Source organism: Galeopterus variegatus, unplaced genomic scaffold (assembly GCF_000696425.1).
Source record: "Galeopterus variegatus unplaced genomic scaffold, G_variegatus-3.0.2 Scaffold1609, whole genome shotgun sequence".
NCBI classification, from domain to species: Eukaryota; Metazoa; Chordata; class Mammalia; order Dermoptera; family Cynocephalidae; genus Galeopterus; species Galeopterus variegatus.
This window is the reverse complement of record NW_007727720.1, coordinates 310,267-328,347: the sequence shown is the minus strand read 5'-3', so window position 1 is coordinate 328,347 and position 18,081 is coordinate 310,267. Positions and strand designations below refer to the sequence as shown.

Here is an 18,081-nt window from a genome sequence, read left to right as displayed (position 1 = left end):
TCAGCTCAAAAGCCACCAACACAGTGAAGCCATTCCCAACTGCCAATCATTCTCTAAAGGCAACAAATATTCAGAAAAATAAGGACAGGGTTACTTAGCATACTGACTGTAATACTCTCTCCAATTCATTACCACTTGAATTTTCACATTTTCCTTCCTATAAATTAGATATTTTATATATATGAGAGGGTGCCTCAAAAAGTTCATGGAAAGAGTCATATTATCTTTCAATTCTATTTGTTCATGAACTTTTTGAAGTACCCTCATATATATATATATTTTTCCATACTATATACATAAATAATGACCTATTACCATTTTTATAAATACTTGGCTTTAATTAAGTTATTAAAATCATTAAAAATGAGAACTTAAATTTTAAGTCATACGTAATTATTTGGCTGTATAAATTCCTGTAAGGAATATGTGAGAGAATACAGTCTGAACAGCAGCAAAGAGAGAATGTTCCTGAACTAAACATCACTCTTAACTGTGGTTATATATAACTAAAAGTGAATATTTTCAGGGTTTTTTTTTTTTTTTTTTTTTTTTTTTTTTTTCATGACTGGCAACGGATCGCAACCCTCAGTGTCGCGCCCGTACCGGACCGGGACCGGCAACGGGATCGCAACCCTCGGTGTTGCCCCCGCACCTTGCTCAGCCAGTGAGCGGCTGGTCTGTATGTGGGATCCGAACCCTCGGCGGGAGCGCCACCAAGCTTCCCAAGCGGCGCACTGTAGCAGTGCGCCACCAGGCCGGCCCCAATATTTTCAGTTTTTAATGAAGGCATTCAGTGAAGACATTCAGCAAAGAAAGAAAAAATACAAAGAAATTACATTTTCTTATTGACCATCATAAAGTTTGAAATATGTTCCCTAAGTGAATTATCTCTTCTAAAACTAAGTTGAAAACTTTTGGTTAAAAAAGAGTTAAGACTGTGGACACCTGGCCTATAGGAGACACTGCATACTTGATGCATAGGTAATGAATAAGCTGCTAGTTTCTCCCATCCCACTCTTCCCTGAATCAGTCGCGGACCATTGTAACTGCTTTAGCAGATCTTCAGTGGTATCCATATTGTTAGGTATATTATAAAACCGTCATATCCACACTTTACTTGAGCTTTATCAGCATCATCTGACAGAGTTCACCATCCTTTCTGCCTTCCTTCATTTGGCTTCCAGGCCATCACGCTCCCCTGGTTTTCCACCTAATTCTTAATTCCCTTCAGTGTTCCTCCTCACATTCCCCCCACACCTACACTTCAGAGTGTGTCAGGGGCTTACTTCTTGAAACTCTCTCTCAATACTCATTCCCCTGACAATCTAACCTCTCCTTATAACTTTAAATACCATCAAAATGCTGATGAATCTTAACTTCATGTTGGAGATTGGACCACATATATCTAATCGCCCTATGTCTAACTGCATACTTGACAAATTCACTTGGACATCTAAACTAAATCTCAAGTTTAGTATATCCAAAATTTAGTTCTGACTTTCTGTACCAAAAGCTGGTCTATCCACATTCTTCCCCATCTTAGAAAATGGCAGCTCCAATGTTCCGTTTTTTTCAGGCAAAAACTGTACAGCCATAATCCATATCCAAAATCTGTCCGTGCTACCTCAAAAATGAAATAAAATCCCAATGACATACCCCAGGAAAGTGCAATTGGTGATTACTGAACAGAACTGGACCACTGTCTTGTTCTGCTTCTCATGCTAAAGTTCTTACCTTCTGTTGCAGGGAGAGAAGGAAGAAATTAGGTTATGGGAGGGGAGAGCAGACCAGGTAGGAAAAGAGCAGGTATCTTTATCCTGGGAAATGAGGAGGCAGAAGTAGGGTTCCACCTCCTCTATCTCTCGGGGTTGTGTTAGGAAAATGAGTAAAAAGTACCAATTTCTGGAATCTCTGCAGCCATTCCAGAAGTCCGTGTGAGGTGACACAATACACAATCTTTTCCATTCATATTTACACCAGATTAGAAACTGCCATCAGTTTTCAAAAATTGCAGCCAAGGCTTGGATGGATTTAGATCTTGTACCAGATACAGGAAATCCCAGCCTGGCAGGCCAAGTCAATTTCATTCGCCTTGTAACAAGGCCTCATTGACTTTCAAGATTAATGTTATGGTTACAAAGAAGATTATATTCATACTCCTGCCACTTGTCACCACCTTCACAGCGACCACCCTACTCCTAGCCACCATCTACTCCTGGATGGATTATTGTAGCTGCCTAGTCTCCCTACTCACAGCCGTGCCCCTCCTCCCATTGCCTAAAGTCTGTTCTCAGCAAAACCAGAAGGATCCTGAGTAAGGGTGAGTAAAACCATGCTACTCCTCTGTTCAAATGCCTCAAACAGCTTCTTACCACTCAAATTAAAAGTTGCAGTCTTTACATCTGCCCTCCCCAATTAAATCTCCAGCCTCATGTCCTACAACACTTCCATGCTCACACTGTCAGCCACCTGGAGATTTAAGCCCTTCACACTTATTCCATGAGAGGAAGAATGTGTGTTGTGTTCACTGCTAGGCCCTAGATAGTGCCTAGCACATGGCAAACTCCCAATATATGGCTGAAGGAAAAAATGTATAACAGTACACTTCCAAAATTTTGTGGCAGTTTTCTGGCTCTGGATTATCCTATTGAAACTACTTTTCTTCTCTTGACTTTCTAAATCCCTAGATATGTTGCTGACATTTAAAGGGGATTCTTTTGTCTCCTAGAACTCCAGGGTGATTATTAAGTTCAACAGAACTGGGCTATAATGTCGCTTTTCTTCCTACAGGTATTGCCATCTGTGATTCAAAAAGAAAAATACATTGAAGTGTCAATGTCTTTTAAAAACCTATTCAAATTAAAGTTCTGTAAACATAATATTGTGTAGACAAAGATACTTAAAGCGAAACATAACTTTATTGTATCTATACAATACTATTAAAATCAATAAGCTATTTTAAATTTAGAATAAAGAAATTTTAGGAACTTTAAATAATGATGATATTCTTTGAACCAAGAGATTTTATGCACCTTTAAGTGCATGTAGATACTATACATGAATAAAAGATAAAAATATTTAATTTTTGAAAATTATCAAGCACCAGTATAGAAAGAGAAAACTACTCTTTTTAGGAATCAAGAGTTACAATAAAATCTTAATTGCAATGAATTCCTGACACTGTTAGCATGATTAAGAAATGTGTAGGGCCAGCCCCATGGCTCACTCGGGAAAGTGTGGCACTGGGAGCACAGCAGCGCTCCCGCCGCGGGTTCGGATCCTATATAGAGATGGCTAGTGTACTCACTGGCTGAGCGCGGTGTGGGCGACACCAAGCCAAGGGTTGCAATCCCCTTACTGGTCACAAAAAAAAAGAAAAAGAAATGTGTAAACACTGAGTTATGGGTAAACAAGTTATGAGGCCATCATTTCTTTATCTGTATTCTAGATATATGTTGCTGATGGCAAATAATGTCGGAAAATATGGATTTATGAAAGTAAACAGAGCAAATCACAAGCTAAAGATCCCAGAGTAGCATCACCCCCTTCAACAAACTAGGTTGTCCCATGTCCAGTTTCTAGAATTATCTTCTGTACCGAAGCACAGAAGTTAAAGAAAAACAAAACAAAACAAAAAAACGGATTTCCAATTTTAAGCATGGCCTTAGAAAGAACATAAATGATGAACTGGAACCAAGCTATTGTTTGTAGCATCAATGCACACTACAGACTGAAAGTACCATCGGTTGTTTGGCTCATAGCCTCTGACTACCTAGCAAAGGAGAGGTCATCAGATGTATTTTCTTCTACATTTGGAAAATGCTGTGCCCAGGGTCTGCCCATATCCTCACCCCTGTGTGAGGTGACAGTAAGCATGCATAGCCACCAAGCCTCCCAGCAGAGTGTCTTCCCACAGTTCTCAAAAAGACATGGAAACAGCAGTAATGGTGGGAAATGGTTTATATAACTGACTCACGTGTCCTCTTTAGACAGGTCAAGTGCCCTGGCTGCTAAAGTCTATTCTAGACTTAGGTACACTTTGTATAATAGTAAACTATTTTAGATTTAAGTCAATCCATCATGTTTTAGAGGTTCTGTGTTAAAAATCTGTAACAAGTGGTAAATACTCATTAATTCATTTTATTTTTTAAATTCCAGAATATTTTAACACCTTTACTATTACCTCCCTCACTCTATACTGCAGGACAATCCTTAATATTCCAATAAATATTTGAAAAAATAGAAAAAAAAATCTTGAATTATTTGAAGCATTGATGCCTTCCTCTGAAGTGTCAATATCTCCAGTATTGATGATATCTTACCTTCCAGAACTTTTATTATTTCAATTCCTCTTTCTTACCTGTCCTACATATTGTCTCATATGTAATCTTACCTATTCTTCCATTCACCCCTTCATTCAACACATATTTATCAAGCATTCACAATATTCAATCAATGAATATTTACTTAGTACCTCTTTTATGCACCAGGCACTGGGATATAAAGATAAATAAGGTATGATCTAACCTTCTAGGAATTCAAAGTCTTAGAAAGGAAAACAGACATGTATATATTTCACTGCAACAAAACTTTAATACTACAAATAGGCTGCAACTAAGTACTTTAGGAGTGGGCAGAGGAATTGGTACACCAGAGAAAGCCTTATAGGAAAGACATTTATTTGAGTTTAGTCTTGTGGGATACATAAGAGTTTTTTAGGAGGAGACAGGAAACACAGGCATTCCAGGCACAGAGGACACCGAATGAGCAAAGAGGCACGGAAGCATGAGAACATAAGGCCATCACAAGAACGGAGAGCGGTTGACTGTGAACACAGGTTCAGATACACACAAGGGAGGTGGGGGCTATGGGGAAGATCAGACTACACATGCCTCCCTTTATAAGCTAATCATGGTGGGCTTTAACTTGTGAGCAGCCAAGAGTCAACAGAACTTTTGTGCAGCTGAGAAACCAGCACAATTTGTTTGAAAGAAATGTCAGTTTTAGTAACAGTGGGGACAGTGTACTAAATTAGAAATAAAGTAGGAACAGATCAGTATAGTCTGCTGGGTGGGAAGCAGTGGTACCCATGTAGCTGTGAGACAATGAGCAAAGACAAGGATGAAACAGAAAAGGCAGATTCAAAAGACATTTCTGAGACAGAATCTACAGAATTGGGCAAGTAATTGTGTCCTAGCATACTTCAGAAAATTCTTGGAAAAACATAATTAATAATATGAATGCTTCCATGAACTTTTTGAAGACTGATCGTATTTATGTTTGTGTGCATTTGTTCTGTGGACATGGGTGGCAGGAGCTGAGGATATGTCCTATTTCCCATTTTTTGCTTGTTGGCTGATTGGTTGGTTTCTTAGAGAAGACTGGGCATGCTGATGATATTCACTAAGAAAAAACCCAGGAAGGAAAGCAGGTTGGCGGGTGAGGGTGGAGGGAAAGGATAAGACAGTGAGTTCTCTTTTTAGACATCTTCAGTGTGAAGTAACGTGCAGTGATGCTACACGGAGATGACCAACAGCCAGTAGGAGACATGAAAACGAAGCTCAAGGACAGGGCTGTTGGATGGAGACACAGAATATGGAGCCACAAATAGATGATGACACAGGAAGGAAGGAGGACAAAAGTAAAAACCTGAGAAACAAACTTTCAAGAGATGAGCAGGAACAAGAATATGGTGATAAAAGAACCAAGTGATGGGGTCTTAAAACCCATGGCAGGAATGGCTTGAAGAAAGCAAATATGCTGAGCAATATCAAATGTTTTATCTCATTACAACCTGTGGAGTTTATATTCTTCTACCCATTTTACCAATGAGAAAAACAATGCCCAGAATGGTTGCTGACTATTGGAGTTCACATACCAGGAAGCAGCAGAGATGAAATGTGAACCTGCTATCTAGGTCCAAAGCCAATATTATTTTTGTTCTAAAACCACTGCCTCTTCACGGTATCTCCACTGTCTCTTTACTGCTATCCACGGTAGCTTCATTTGATGTCCTAAAAGCTCCAGTTTCTCAATTTACCGTAAATTAAAGGTAGATATGCTCCCTACTCAGGATTACTGGTTTCCACACCCATAACCCATTTCTCCCCTTCCTCATTCTGCCATAGGTCTGTGCTTTATTAACCTAGTCTGATTCTTACCTACAACCAGCCTGCCAATTCCTGCCACTTCCTCTGATTGACGTATGCCCTCCACTGTTTCCTACAATTCGTGGTCCTGACCACCTTCAAGAAACAACATTTACTGAACTTATCTTCCCCACTGATGAACTCTCACAATTAATAATATTATATTATTCTGTGCTCCCTTGGTATTATTCATAGGCATGAACAAAGAGTTTTGTTTTCTTGCTTAATAAAAAAATTTCAAATATGTCTATTCTTTCTTCTAAATAAACCTAAAAGCTCTTCAAGGGAAGATATGGCTTTCAGGACTCAATTTTTAACACTACATGTTAAATGAGGATACACTACATGTTAAATGAGGATAAGAATTGGGGTAGGGACGTAATGTTAATAAGTGTGGATGTGGCTTGGCTTACATAGGTTCAAGGACAAAAAGTAGACTAAGCACCAAGTGCAAGTAAGGTAACTGGCAATTCAAACAATAAATGTGAAATGATATATAGGGTACAAGTGGCCAAAGGGATGCCATCTATAGGACACTGAAGATTTTACAGAAAACAGCTCATTGGCCAGTTTTTAATTTTGCTTTCTCAGAATAAATACATTTTAAACAACTATGTGAATAAATTGTACTTTTACAAAATTGATCAATGCCTATACTTTTATTATTATAAAATACATAAATTAAAAGTGTGTCAAATAAAATAGTATTGATCTTTAAGACTTCTCCTCAAGTGTATATTCTAGAAAATGTGTTCTAGTATTACAGTTGGGCAATGAAGTCCTCTGCATCTTAGTTAATGGCCAAGACACAGTTCCAGTGCTAACAGTATCTAAGGGCAACACAACATAAACCCTGGCTGGTTTCTAAATCTACATTTCAAGGATAGAATGAAATCAGTGAAACTAAAAAGAAACTCATATAAACATCTCTTACCAGCCATCATATAATAGGCAGTTATTTCTTTTGGAAATCAGACATGAAAACGAATCACAGAACTTTTCTTTCATGATTTCCATACTACTTAAAACACACACAAATATTCTCGGATTTCTATTTGTGGTTTTGAACTCCCAAGTTCTTCCTTATTTTAAATAAAAATGAACTGAACACCTATCCCCATGAAATAAGCACAGAGTGGCCTAGTTGAAAAGACTCCATAACTGGCTCTTTCTGTTTGAAGGTTCACAGATAAAGTCATAGAATTTCTCACTTTGGACAAACACTGGAAAATACACAAGAGGCAGAAATATAAGACATTACAGATGTCATATCCTGCACAGAATCTTGAGAAGGGCTAACACTATCCTTAGATATAGTATTTAAACAGTATGAGGAGACATAAAATGAGTTATGTATATCTTAGTAACATTAACTGAGACCTTGCAATACACCTGATAATGAGCTAATCTCATTTACTCCTCACAACAACCCTTTGAGGCCTGTATATATGCCAGACACAAGGAAACTTAGAGAGAAATTACTAAGTGCCAAAGTCACATAACTGTGGATGTCAGTGCCAGAATTAAACGCCAGAGAGCGTGATTCCTAGACCCCAATTCTTCATCTGATGAGTTCTCTTGAGGGCTACCTACTTTCTCCAGGGTAAATATTTTTTCCAGTAAAAGTTAAAATAGTATAATGCCATATTCTGTAATGGGAAATGGGAATTTAGAACTTCCATATTTCAGAAAAGTTACCTAAATGGAGAATATTCATCAAAACTAACATAAATGCAGGGGAAAAAACAAACAAACTACAATGCTTTAAAATTAACTGTACCCTGCAATGTACCTAAGGGAGAAATTTCATATCCAATGCTCATTAAATAAGCTTTGCTATCACCAGAGACTATTTATTATCAAGTTTTGCTAATGCATCCCTAATTCAAATAAGTAATATAACAGATTTCTGAAAAGTTGTCTAAATATTTAGGGTATGAAGTAGCATACTAATGAGTTATAAGCTAATAGTCTTGAAGTAATTTTGTTACCTAAACTTGCTAATTTACTCTGAGTAAATATAAAGTTATTAATATAAACCTATAATATAAATATATTGTATATTTTTATTTAATCCTTTGGCCATGCTTATTTTCATACTTCAAAGTTCACAAATAAAACATTCAGGAAAAAAAAAAAAAAGACCATTACCAAAGCACTCTTCAACATAAAGCAACCATAGAATTCCATCCTTTACAATATCATTTACATATGTCTAAGAAACAAAGGCCCATTGGAAACTATATATATCAGCAATCTAGAAAGCTTCTTCAAATTATTATTCTATGAATTTTTCAGGTTCACCATTCATAAGAAGGTTCTATCAGGAATTAGGAAGCAATTATTAAACTAAGTTACTTAAAAGCAAATACACCAGCTGTTCAGCATTTTCAGTATAGTAACCTTCCTGGTAAGAATAGAATTTAGAGCATTTAGTACATATTTAATTCTACTCTGAAATTCAAATAGCTTTTATAAACAAGAGGAACACTAATAAAGGAATATGCAGAGGAAGACACCCTTAAAATCTTTTTTTTTTTTTAATTTCACACAGAACAAAAGACTAAAGAATAGCAGGAGGAAATTGAACCATGGTGGCTAAAAGCATCAATAAACATTTCTTTTATACATACCACTTGAAAAATTTCCTTACCATATACTCCATATTAGAAGCAGTTGGGTACACCTGACTTCGTAACTTATTATGAAGGTCCAAGATACTCTGCATGTCATTGTCTGTGATGGCCCTTTTCCCTCTTTGTTTGGCCGTCCACCACTCACCATCCTCATCCACGTACTTTTCCAAAAGTTTCTCCAATAAAGTGGCATTAGGAACCACCATGGCTGGAATTGCTCTAGCCATAAATAGCACTGTGGTTACTCTGAGCCACTCCCGCGCGGTACACTTCATAATGAATGACCTCAGGATTTCCCCGGGAAAATCTCCAAGACAGGCTCTTCCACTCCTTTTGGCTATAAAGACAGGTCATGTGATTAAGATGAAAATACCAGCAGGTACTAATTTTCTAATAACAAAAACAAAACAAGAGTTACAAAGGCAGTGTGCCAGTTTGATCCGTCTATGCAACGCCAGCAAATGGACACCCACTTTTTGAAATAACTTATCTCCAATCCATTTTTTCTTCCAGAGGATTTTTCAAAATGCATTGTTTCCACAAAATAGATAACTATATTTTCCAAGATAATATCCATGAAGTCAAAAATTAATGGCAAAAGTAGCCCAGAAAAGTCAAAGTTTGAAAATAATGTCTGAAGTACAAGACTTTGAACGATTACATACGAGGGTACTTCAAAAAGTTCGCGGAAAAATAGAATTAAAAACTGACACAAATCTTTCCATAAACTTTTGAAGTACCCTCGTGTTACCTGTAGCCTGCAAAGGGCATTATCTATCTAGAATGTTCTATTTCCCTCTAGATGTCCATGTTTCTCTACAGAGAGTTTTAAGGTAGTATTTTTTATTTGAGGTACAATTTTATTCCAGTGTCCCATCTCTGGTTCACAGACATTCATAATGTCCACAACATTCTGAAACTGAGGGTGAATGTTTTAAAGAATTATAAAATGCATGCATCCGTGTGTACATCTAGGGATCCCAGTGAACTACTACGAATGAATGGCTGGGGTCACTGAGGGCAGTCTCCTGTTATCCAGGCGAGGGTCAGAACTTAATCATTATTTCCTGGAAAGTCTGCTCCTAACCTCTGGCCCGAGAAAGCCAGCAGCTAGCTCCCCGACAACTTGAAAGCTTTTTCTCCCATCCACCGCTGGCGCACACTCTCCACTCAACCCAAATGGAAAGCGCGCGGCAGAGGAGGTGAAACCTACAAAGTTACTTACAAGAACAAGGTCCCGCTCATCTCCACCAGGGCTGCTTTCCGAACACCCCACCTCCCCCAGGCCTCACCAAGCTACCAGTTGGCTTTTTTTTTTTTTTTTGAAGTAGGGTTGAAACAGAGAAAGGGAGATAGGAAAAGGTGTCGGCTTGACCACTCAGCGCTGCGTTTTGGAAACGCCCTTACCTCTCCAGTGTGATGTTCCCTAGGAGAGCTGAGCCGAAAGGGAGGGCCGGCCTCCGCAGCCGCCTCAGCCTTCACACGCGACCGCAGAGAGCCCCCCTCGGGACAGAGCCAGGCACGGCGTGTCCGTGGCGACGAGGGCGCTGCCTGCAGGGGGATGCAAGCTTCGGCGGCTCCTTCCAGACCTGGAGAGAAGCGGCCAGCAAGGCGTTCCAAAGTTACACCGTGGAGTTGCTGCGGGCGGGGAGCTGCCTCCTCAGCTCGCCAGGGTGGGCGCCCGAGCGTCTCTGACCACTAACTGCAGGAGCGCTGGGCGGGGACACGAGCGGGGCTCTGCGGCGACGGCTGGCGGCGACCTCGCGCTCCTGCCGGGTAAAGCAGCGGCGCACAGAACCGGGCGCCGAGCGCTTCCGCCGCTCCCTAGCGCTCGCGGGTATTTATTGCGGGCCCTGCGCGCGCACGTGACGTGAGCGCCGCTCCTCGCCCACCCCGCCTCCACTCCGCCTGGCCCGAGGCCCGCGGGAGCGGCTGGGGGCCTCCCGCCTTGCTTCCCCCTACGCAGCGGGGCCAGCGCGCTCGGCCTCCGGGGCTGCGTTTTCGGCTTCAGAGACAGGGGCGGGGAAGGCCTGGACCCCGTGGGAGGTGTGTGCAAGGAGGGCCTCTAACTCCTCCCTCCCCACAGCTCCCCTCTCTCAAAGATCCTGCTGCTGGCTCCTTTCTGTTGAGCCGCTGAAATGCCTGTAACCGCCTTAAAGAAAGGAGCGGCCCCGGAGAGCACGGGGTGGGGGTGGGGATGCGGTTAACACCTTCAATCATGGAAACGGGGGCAGGATGGAGAAAGAAGGGCCTTTCCCTTTATCTTCTCCCGGGGTCCGTGTCTGTTTGCAGGAACTAGTGTCCAGAATGGAGAAGTGGTTCTCTTTGGCTCCGTGAAACCTTGATAAGGATCAGATGGGGAAGGGGGTTCATAGAATGATGGAGCATTCTGTGAATTGGGATTGCCTGACAGTTGAGAGCCCCCACTTCACCCATAAAGTATGAGACATTGTCTTCTCAAGGTGACCACAGCACTTTTTGTTTCCCCCGATGATGCTTACCTTGATGGGGGTGATATAAAGGATACCCTTAGTTAATGTATCAGTGCTATTTTGACAGAATTCAAACTCCAGCGTTAGGATAGACAGTGAGTGGTGAGAGTAGGTCTCCTGATGTCCATGTTGTAAACTGGAGTAGGAAAATTACTAATTTTAAATTCAAAAATCTCACCCTTCTGAGTGTGGTGCTTCTCCTTAAAGGCACGTTTTTCATTTAAAAAGCATTTATTTCATTTACCTCTGCTTCCCTTCCGTAGTGAATCATAATCTCAATTTTATTTTATTTTATTTTATTTTCTGTTTTAAAATGCTCGAGTATCTAGCATATGCTCAAGTAAAGTAAAGCATTCTGGTGGTAACTCAAATCATCCCCAACTACTACCTGTCTCTTTCCACCATGCAACTACATTGTATTTAATAAACCTAAAAACTCGGACCTAAGCCTACGGTGAATGAGAACTTGCTTCCTTCCAGAAAGGAGAAAAGGGAAGCATCATCTACCAGAAGGGTGTAAAAGGTGAAAAATTTGGGTGCACATCAGACTTTTATAGAAGATGTAATTTTGCAATTTTTATAGCAGTTTAAGCACATGAAAAAATACTAAGTTTGTAATTTTCAAATAGTTATTCATAATTCTCATGCACAGCGTTCCAGAGAAATGGTTTTCCTCCTAGAAACTGATAGAAGACTCCCAAAGTTCATGATAAAAGAACTATCATTTGTGACAGCAAATGAAGAACATGTTTCTATGCTGCAATTTTAATGTGGTACTGAAAAGCATACCGAGTATCAAGTTAAAAAAACCATTGAAAGTAATAACATCATTTGAAACATTTTCAAAAAATTTAAATTGGGAAGAAGGGAATTATGATAAGTAAAGTTAAATGCATTGATAACTCTTGAATATTTCAGTTATAAACCTTTCTACACAATGTACAAATCCAATACCTAAAGGCTTACATTAAAGAAAATAAAATTTGGTTTAAAGGTTTTAATTCCAAACCTTTCTATGTATGTACTTTTACTCAGTGTTTCTATTGGTTTCCAATTTGGGTACTGCAGGTATTATTTTAATATAAAAGAATTATTTAGACATACACCATGTTAAGCATTAACATTTTAATAATACTTCTTGTCATTCTTGACTCAGTATATATGTTGGAAATGCCATTTTGAAGAGTAAAATTAAACACAGTATTCTTGAATACTCAAAGATGATACTGTTCACATTTTTATTTGTTGTTGATAAATATTGTGTAGACAGAAGAAAATTTCTTCTCCACACAGAATTTATGTGAAAGAGGCATTCTGGTTTGTGGCTAAGGCTGTTACTTGAAAAGCCATGGTTGTTTTTAGCATTACTACTTTCTTGTGGCAGACACTGTTGGTTGTCTAACCAAGAATCAGCCTTCCACCCCTTTCTTCCTTCCAAGCCCATAGCCTCCAATTTACTGGGGGAGTCCACCCTCTCACATGCTGTCAAACTGGAGGTGACTGTTGATTAGTCAAAGCCGGTCATTACAATCTATCCCAGCTACCAGTGACTGTTTTAGAATGGACATGCTGTGCAGCCCTGGCTACTGAAAGAAAGGAAGTCTACTTGGGAATGAGGAAGAGGGTGGCAAGGGTTTTATCTTATGATAAAAAGCAAAAAGAGAAAAATACTTCTTTAGGTGCTAATGTTTAGATTTGTAAATTTAAACATGCAGCTGTTATGTGCAGTGACAAGCCTAAGGGCAGAGACCTATCATCCTAGCCCAGCAAAAAGGCAGACAGTGCCCAAGTATCCCTGCCATTGACCAATCATTGGAACACCTACCCTCTTTTTCTTGTTATAGGACATAAAAGGATTAAGTCACGTTGACTTAGTAGGAATTACTCAGTAAGGGTTCAGTTCTTATTACTATGACAACTGAACTGGGGGCTTTATATTTGTTATTTTATAAACTTAGTGGGTTTTCATCAAAGTATTGTGCAGTTTAAAAATTTAACTTTTAAATAGAAGTAACTAGCTATAAACATGATAAAAAACAATCTATGATATTTTTGGCAATCTGTAGTGAATTTCTTCTCACAGCTGAAATAGTATTCAATTCTGTTTAGCATAGGACATAGTTTTTATTCTTATCCAAAGCAGCCATTTGTCTCTGACTCAAGATCTGAAGATATATGAATATATACATAAATAAATTATGTAGTCTTTCAAATTGCTCTATTTTTAATAATATTTAGGACATCTATATTATATGACAAAATTTTAATGAATAATACATATAATCTTTCTACTCTAGTTATTGATTATTAAAACTTTATTATTGTAATGTTACATATATGCATTAAATGCAAAACTCTTAAGAATACTTCAATGAAATTTTCCAAAGTTAACACACCTGTGTGAAAACCACTCAGCTTCAGTGGAGAACACAACCATCTCTCTAGAATCCTCCCTTGTGACTTCGCCCTAATACATTCTCCCTAAAAACAACTAATATTCTGATTTCTTATCTCAAATTAGTTTTGCCTGTTTTTATCACGTAAATGAACACAACAAGTAGATGATTTCATTGTCTCGCTTCTTTTGTGTCTGATTTCTCTTATTCAATACATCTGTGACATTTATCCATGTTGTATATAGCAGTAATTAGTTCTTTCTCTTTGATGAACATACCACAATTTATTTATTCATTCTGTTGTCAAATATTAAGGGTGTGTCCAATTTAGGACTATTAAAAACAATGCTGATAAGAACATTCTTACACAGGTCTTTTCGTGCACATATTTACACTTTTTTTCTTATTGATTATATAGCTAGGAGTACAACTGTAGGGTCCTAGGATATGCTGATGTACAACTTGAGTAGGTAAACTGGGCTGTATACCTTGTTCTTATTAAGTCATAGGAATTTTTTAAGTGTTGGATATACGACCTTTTTAGATATAAAGTATATTGTAAATTTCTTATTCCTCTCTTTTCTTTGCCTTTTTCACTCTCTTAATTGTGTCTCTTGATGATCCCAATGTCTTAATTTTAATGAATTCCAATTTATGAGTCTTTTGCTTTATGGCTAGTGCTGTGTGTGACCTGTTGGAGAACTGTTTGCCTATCCCAAAGTTGTGAAGAAAAGTCTCCTATGTTGTCTTCTAGCTTTATTATTTTGCATTTTGCAATAAGATCTTTGATCCATCTGAAGTGGATTTTTCTGTTATGGTGTGAAGAAGGAGTAAATTAAGATTGCAGAGATTATATAAAAAGCCAGCATTTCTTTTAGTCATCACCATAAAACTGTTCATGAATTTGTTCTAGAGAAAGTTCAAATTTCAGAATTAATAAATAGAAAAATTTAATTGTCCTTTAAATTTAAAATTATTACAGTGCTTCAACTGGATTAAAAATATAAATCCTGAGACCCACATTAATGCCATATCTTAGAAACTGAGCCTATTTCTTGTTGTATAAGAAAGTAATTATTTTAAGCTTATTTTTAGATTTGCAGAGGATCTATTGGATCGTTCATTTGTTGTTTGACTGACCTTCAACCACTAAATGCAGTGATTCATTTTTGTCATCATCTTCTACCAGCCATGCTGCCTTATTTGTATCTGAAAAAAAAATTTTTCTGTAATTTCTGTTCATGCTCCTGTGCCTTTCTTGATACTATTTTCACTACTTGAAGTCTCTTCTGTTCATTCTTTTCTGAATATCCACACCCTAACCATTCCCATCCACAGAGGTTTTTGCTCATCTAGCCAGACTTTCTCTCTATTTCACTTTCCTCTAAATCTTATCACTTTCTGTTTTGTAAATTATAGCTTTTCATATATTTGCCATATTTTTCCAAAACGCTAAAAGCTCCTTGAGAAAAGAGATCATGTTTATGTGAACTTTGTATTATTTACAATGTACATTAAATTAACAAATGAATTTGGGTTTTTAAAATATTGTGTATTTCTTAGAAAAGTACACATGTCCCTGAATGTAGAAGCCAATGGGCAGGAGAAGAGAATCCACAAAACAAACAAGGCACACCATGCTAGAGATGATGTTCACCTGGAGATTTTCCTTTTGAGGAAAAGCATATTGCATCAAATATTTACATCACAAATATGCTATAGAGAAGACAGGAAATTCAGATTATTTTAAAAGTGAAAACTGGGCAAGGCATAACTGCTCTGTAAAATATCTCCAGACCCACTACCATTATCAGTTTTTCAGTGTTTAAGCAGTTTGAGTACTGCCCTAAGCCATTCATTGAAATTAAAATTATGTATGTAAACTTTTCTTTAAAAAAAAAAAAAAGGAAATGTAATTCATTTCTAAACCATTCATTCTTTCCAGTATATTCTTTCTAAACATTCAGAGGAAAGTGTTTTCTAACGTAAGGAGAGAGAAATCAAATATTGATGAAGAATTGTGTTCTACTTCACTGTTGTTTTTTCTACTATGTGTGTTTGATCTATTGATGGGTTGTATTTCCATAAGTCTCTGTATAGTTTGTATGAAGATCTGGCGTGTGCATAGTGTTGGCATCTGCAGCGCTGCAAGTCACAGCAGGGGTCAGAGATGTAAAACTGAAAACAGTGATTCATGATATAAAACTCTCTCTCCAGGTTGAATCAGTGTATTTTTAATTTTTTTAAATCACAATATTCAAAACGGTTGGAAATGCTAAAAGAAACTTTTAAAATTAGGAAAGTATTTCTGAGGTACATCAGGGTGGTATTAGACATCTAGCAGCAGTGTCGTCTTTTGATAATCATTTTTCTTTCTAGATCTGCAGAGAAGTGCTTCACAATGTGCCTGGGTTAGAGGTTGCCTTTCAGGTTTACCAGGAGGGGCTTTTGAAAGGCGAGCATTGTAAAAGGAAAAGTATTCATCCTTTCATGTACAGAATTAATGTCAGGGACGGGCTTTTCATCCTAATATAAGAAGGATGAAAGCTTTCTCAACTGTCATTAGCTGGGCCACGAAGAAATACTTGGCAAAAACTTTGCAATCCACCTTTAGTGGCAATTTTAAAGAATTATATTTAACAAAAGTTAAACAACTAAAATCTCTGGTGTTCAGCAATCACATACCCTCCACAATTAAAAAGTTGTATATATGTGCATGTGTATGTAGTGTTTGAATGTTAAACACATTATTTCACCAGATAGCAGGGAAAGGATTAAGCAAATGCAATTTTAATTAGTTAAGTTGAGAGGAAAACACCGGAAATACAGAAAATTTGTGCAACTTTTCATTTTCAATATGTTACCTTTAAGTATTCTCCTGAGAGTAAGCTCAAGAATTAACTCAGATTTTAGAAATGCTTTTGGTCTTAAAAAAAAAAAAAAAAAAAAAAAAAAAAAAAAGGCATAACCACAGAATAAAAGCTTGGTAAATAATGACTTCATAAACAATAAGCAAAGCACATGAACAAATAGGAAATATGCTTAAATAACCGGCTTTCACAAATGAATCTGAATCATTTATAACCTCAGTATTAATGTAACTGCATCATTCATAGAAGGTGACTTTTTCTTCTGATTCTGTCTTGTTTCATGCTATGCCCTTAACTCAAGTACCCATATTTGGCATCTCACTGCCTCCTAAATATTCCCGTCTTTGTGTCCTTCACCCAAATTCTTCACCAAATTATAACATCTATCTCAATAGTTTCAGGTATTTCTATCTTCTTTTTTTCAAATCCTAATTCAAGAAATTTCCCTAATCATCCCCATATAGAAATACTTTACCTATACTCTAAAATCAACACATACCCTAAAACACTCAAGGAAAACCAAGGATAACAGTGAGAACATGTTTTTTAGACTTAAGAAGACCCTGTTCTTTTAGTAGAAGTTTTAGTTATACCAGTGATCCAAATATTAGGATCTTTAAAATATAAACTGTTCTATTTAAAATAAATATTTAGCAATCTAAACTCATAATAAGCAAAATTAAATTTAATATGTACTTGCTAGAATTTAGGTGTAAAATGTAACTTTTTAAGAAAGTGGCTTTTCTTTTTTTTTTAAAGCATTCATTGAAAACCAAGTATATTCCACTTGGTGACAGATTGAATTATTTTCCTACAAATAAATCTTCTTTCTCTTGCCATTAACTTTAGACTCGACCCTGTGACTTTCTTTGCTCAATAGAATGTAGGTGGAAGTAAGAGTGGCCATATCCAGCTGAGATCTTTGGGAGCGTGGCGATCTGCAACCTGCTGTCTTAAAGCTTCTGCCTACTGCCATGAAAAGAGCATGCCAAGGTAGCTGTTGCTCCTTTAATTTGGGTACTTCTGAATTGACCTAAACCCTGGAGTTCAGCCTAGACCGGCTGAGGTCAGCCAAGACCACAGCCAACCTGCCAGGCCCATAAATACCCAGTAAATGTTTCTATAAGCCCCTGAGATTTTAATGTTGTCTGTTGTACAAAAGTATAACAGCAAAAGACTGACTGGTAAATAAATACTTTAATATTTAATGTACCAACCTTACAACCACCTGGTGAAATAAATATTGAGGTTCAGAGAGATTAATCACACTGAACGGAATTTGGTGATAAGTCGTTTCCTCAAAGCTAATGTGCCCACTACAACCTCCCCCTCCCTGCCACCAACCTGCCCCATCCCACTGCTCCTTTCTTTTTCAGGTACATGTATAGAATCTTTTGAAGATGCAAAAAAGTCATTGGAAATACGAGACAGTATACAAGAAATAGCAAACTAATTGAAAACATGTGTTCCAAGCATTTGTTTTGAAGTTTCTAAATCTTACTAATGGCTAAATACCCTCATTAGTGACTTAATATTAG

At 37.8% G+C, this 18,081-nt stretch overlaps 1 protein-coding gene across 1 annotated transcript in view; it reads right to left on the bottom strand.

The window, feature by feature from the left end:
- Nucleotides 1–10,591, bottom strand: part of CRISPLD1 (cysteine-rich secretory protein LCCL domain containing 1) — a 44,617-nt gene extending 34,026 nt beyond the window's left edge. The window contains exons 1-2 of the mRNA XM_008577967.1: nt 10,193–10,591; nt 8,803–9,122 (exon numbers count right to left, since the gene is read on the bottom strand). Of these exons, the coding sequence (XP_008576189.1) occupies nt 8,803–9,060 (258 nt within the window). The 5' untranslated portion in view covers nt 9,061–9,122; nt 10,193–10,591. The remainder of the gene's footprint in view (nt 1–8,802; nt 9,123–10,192) is intronic.
- Nucleotides 10,592–18,081: the final 7,490 nt, after the last annotated feature.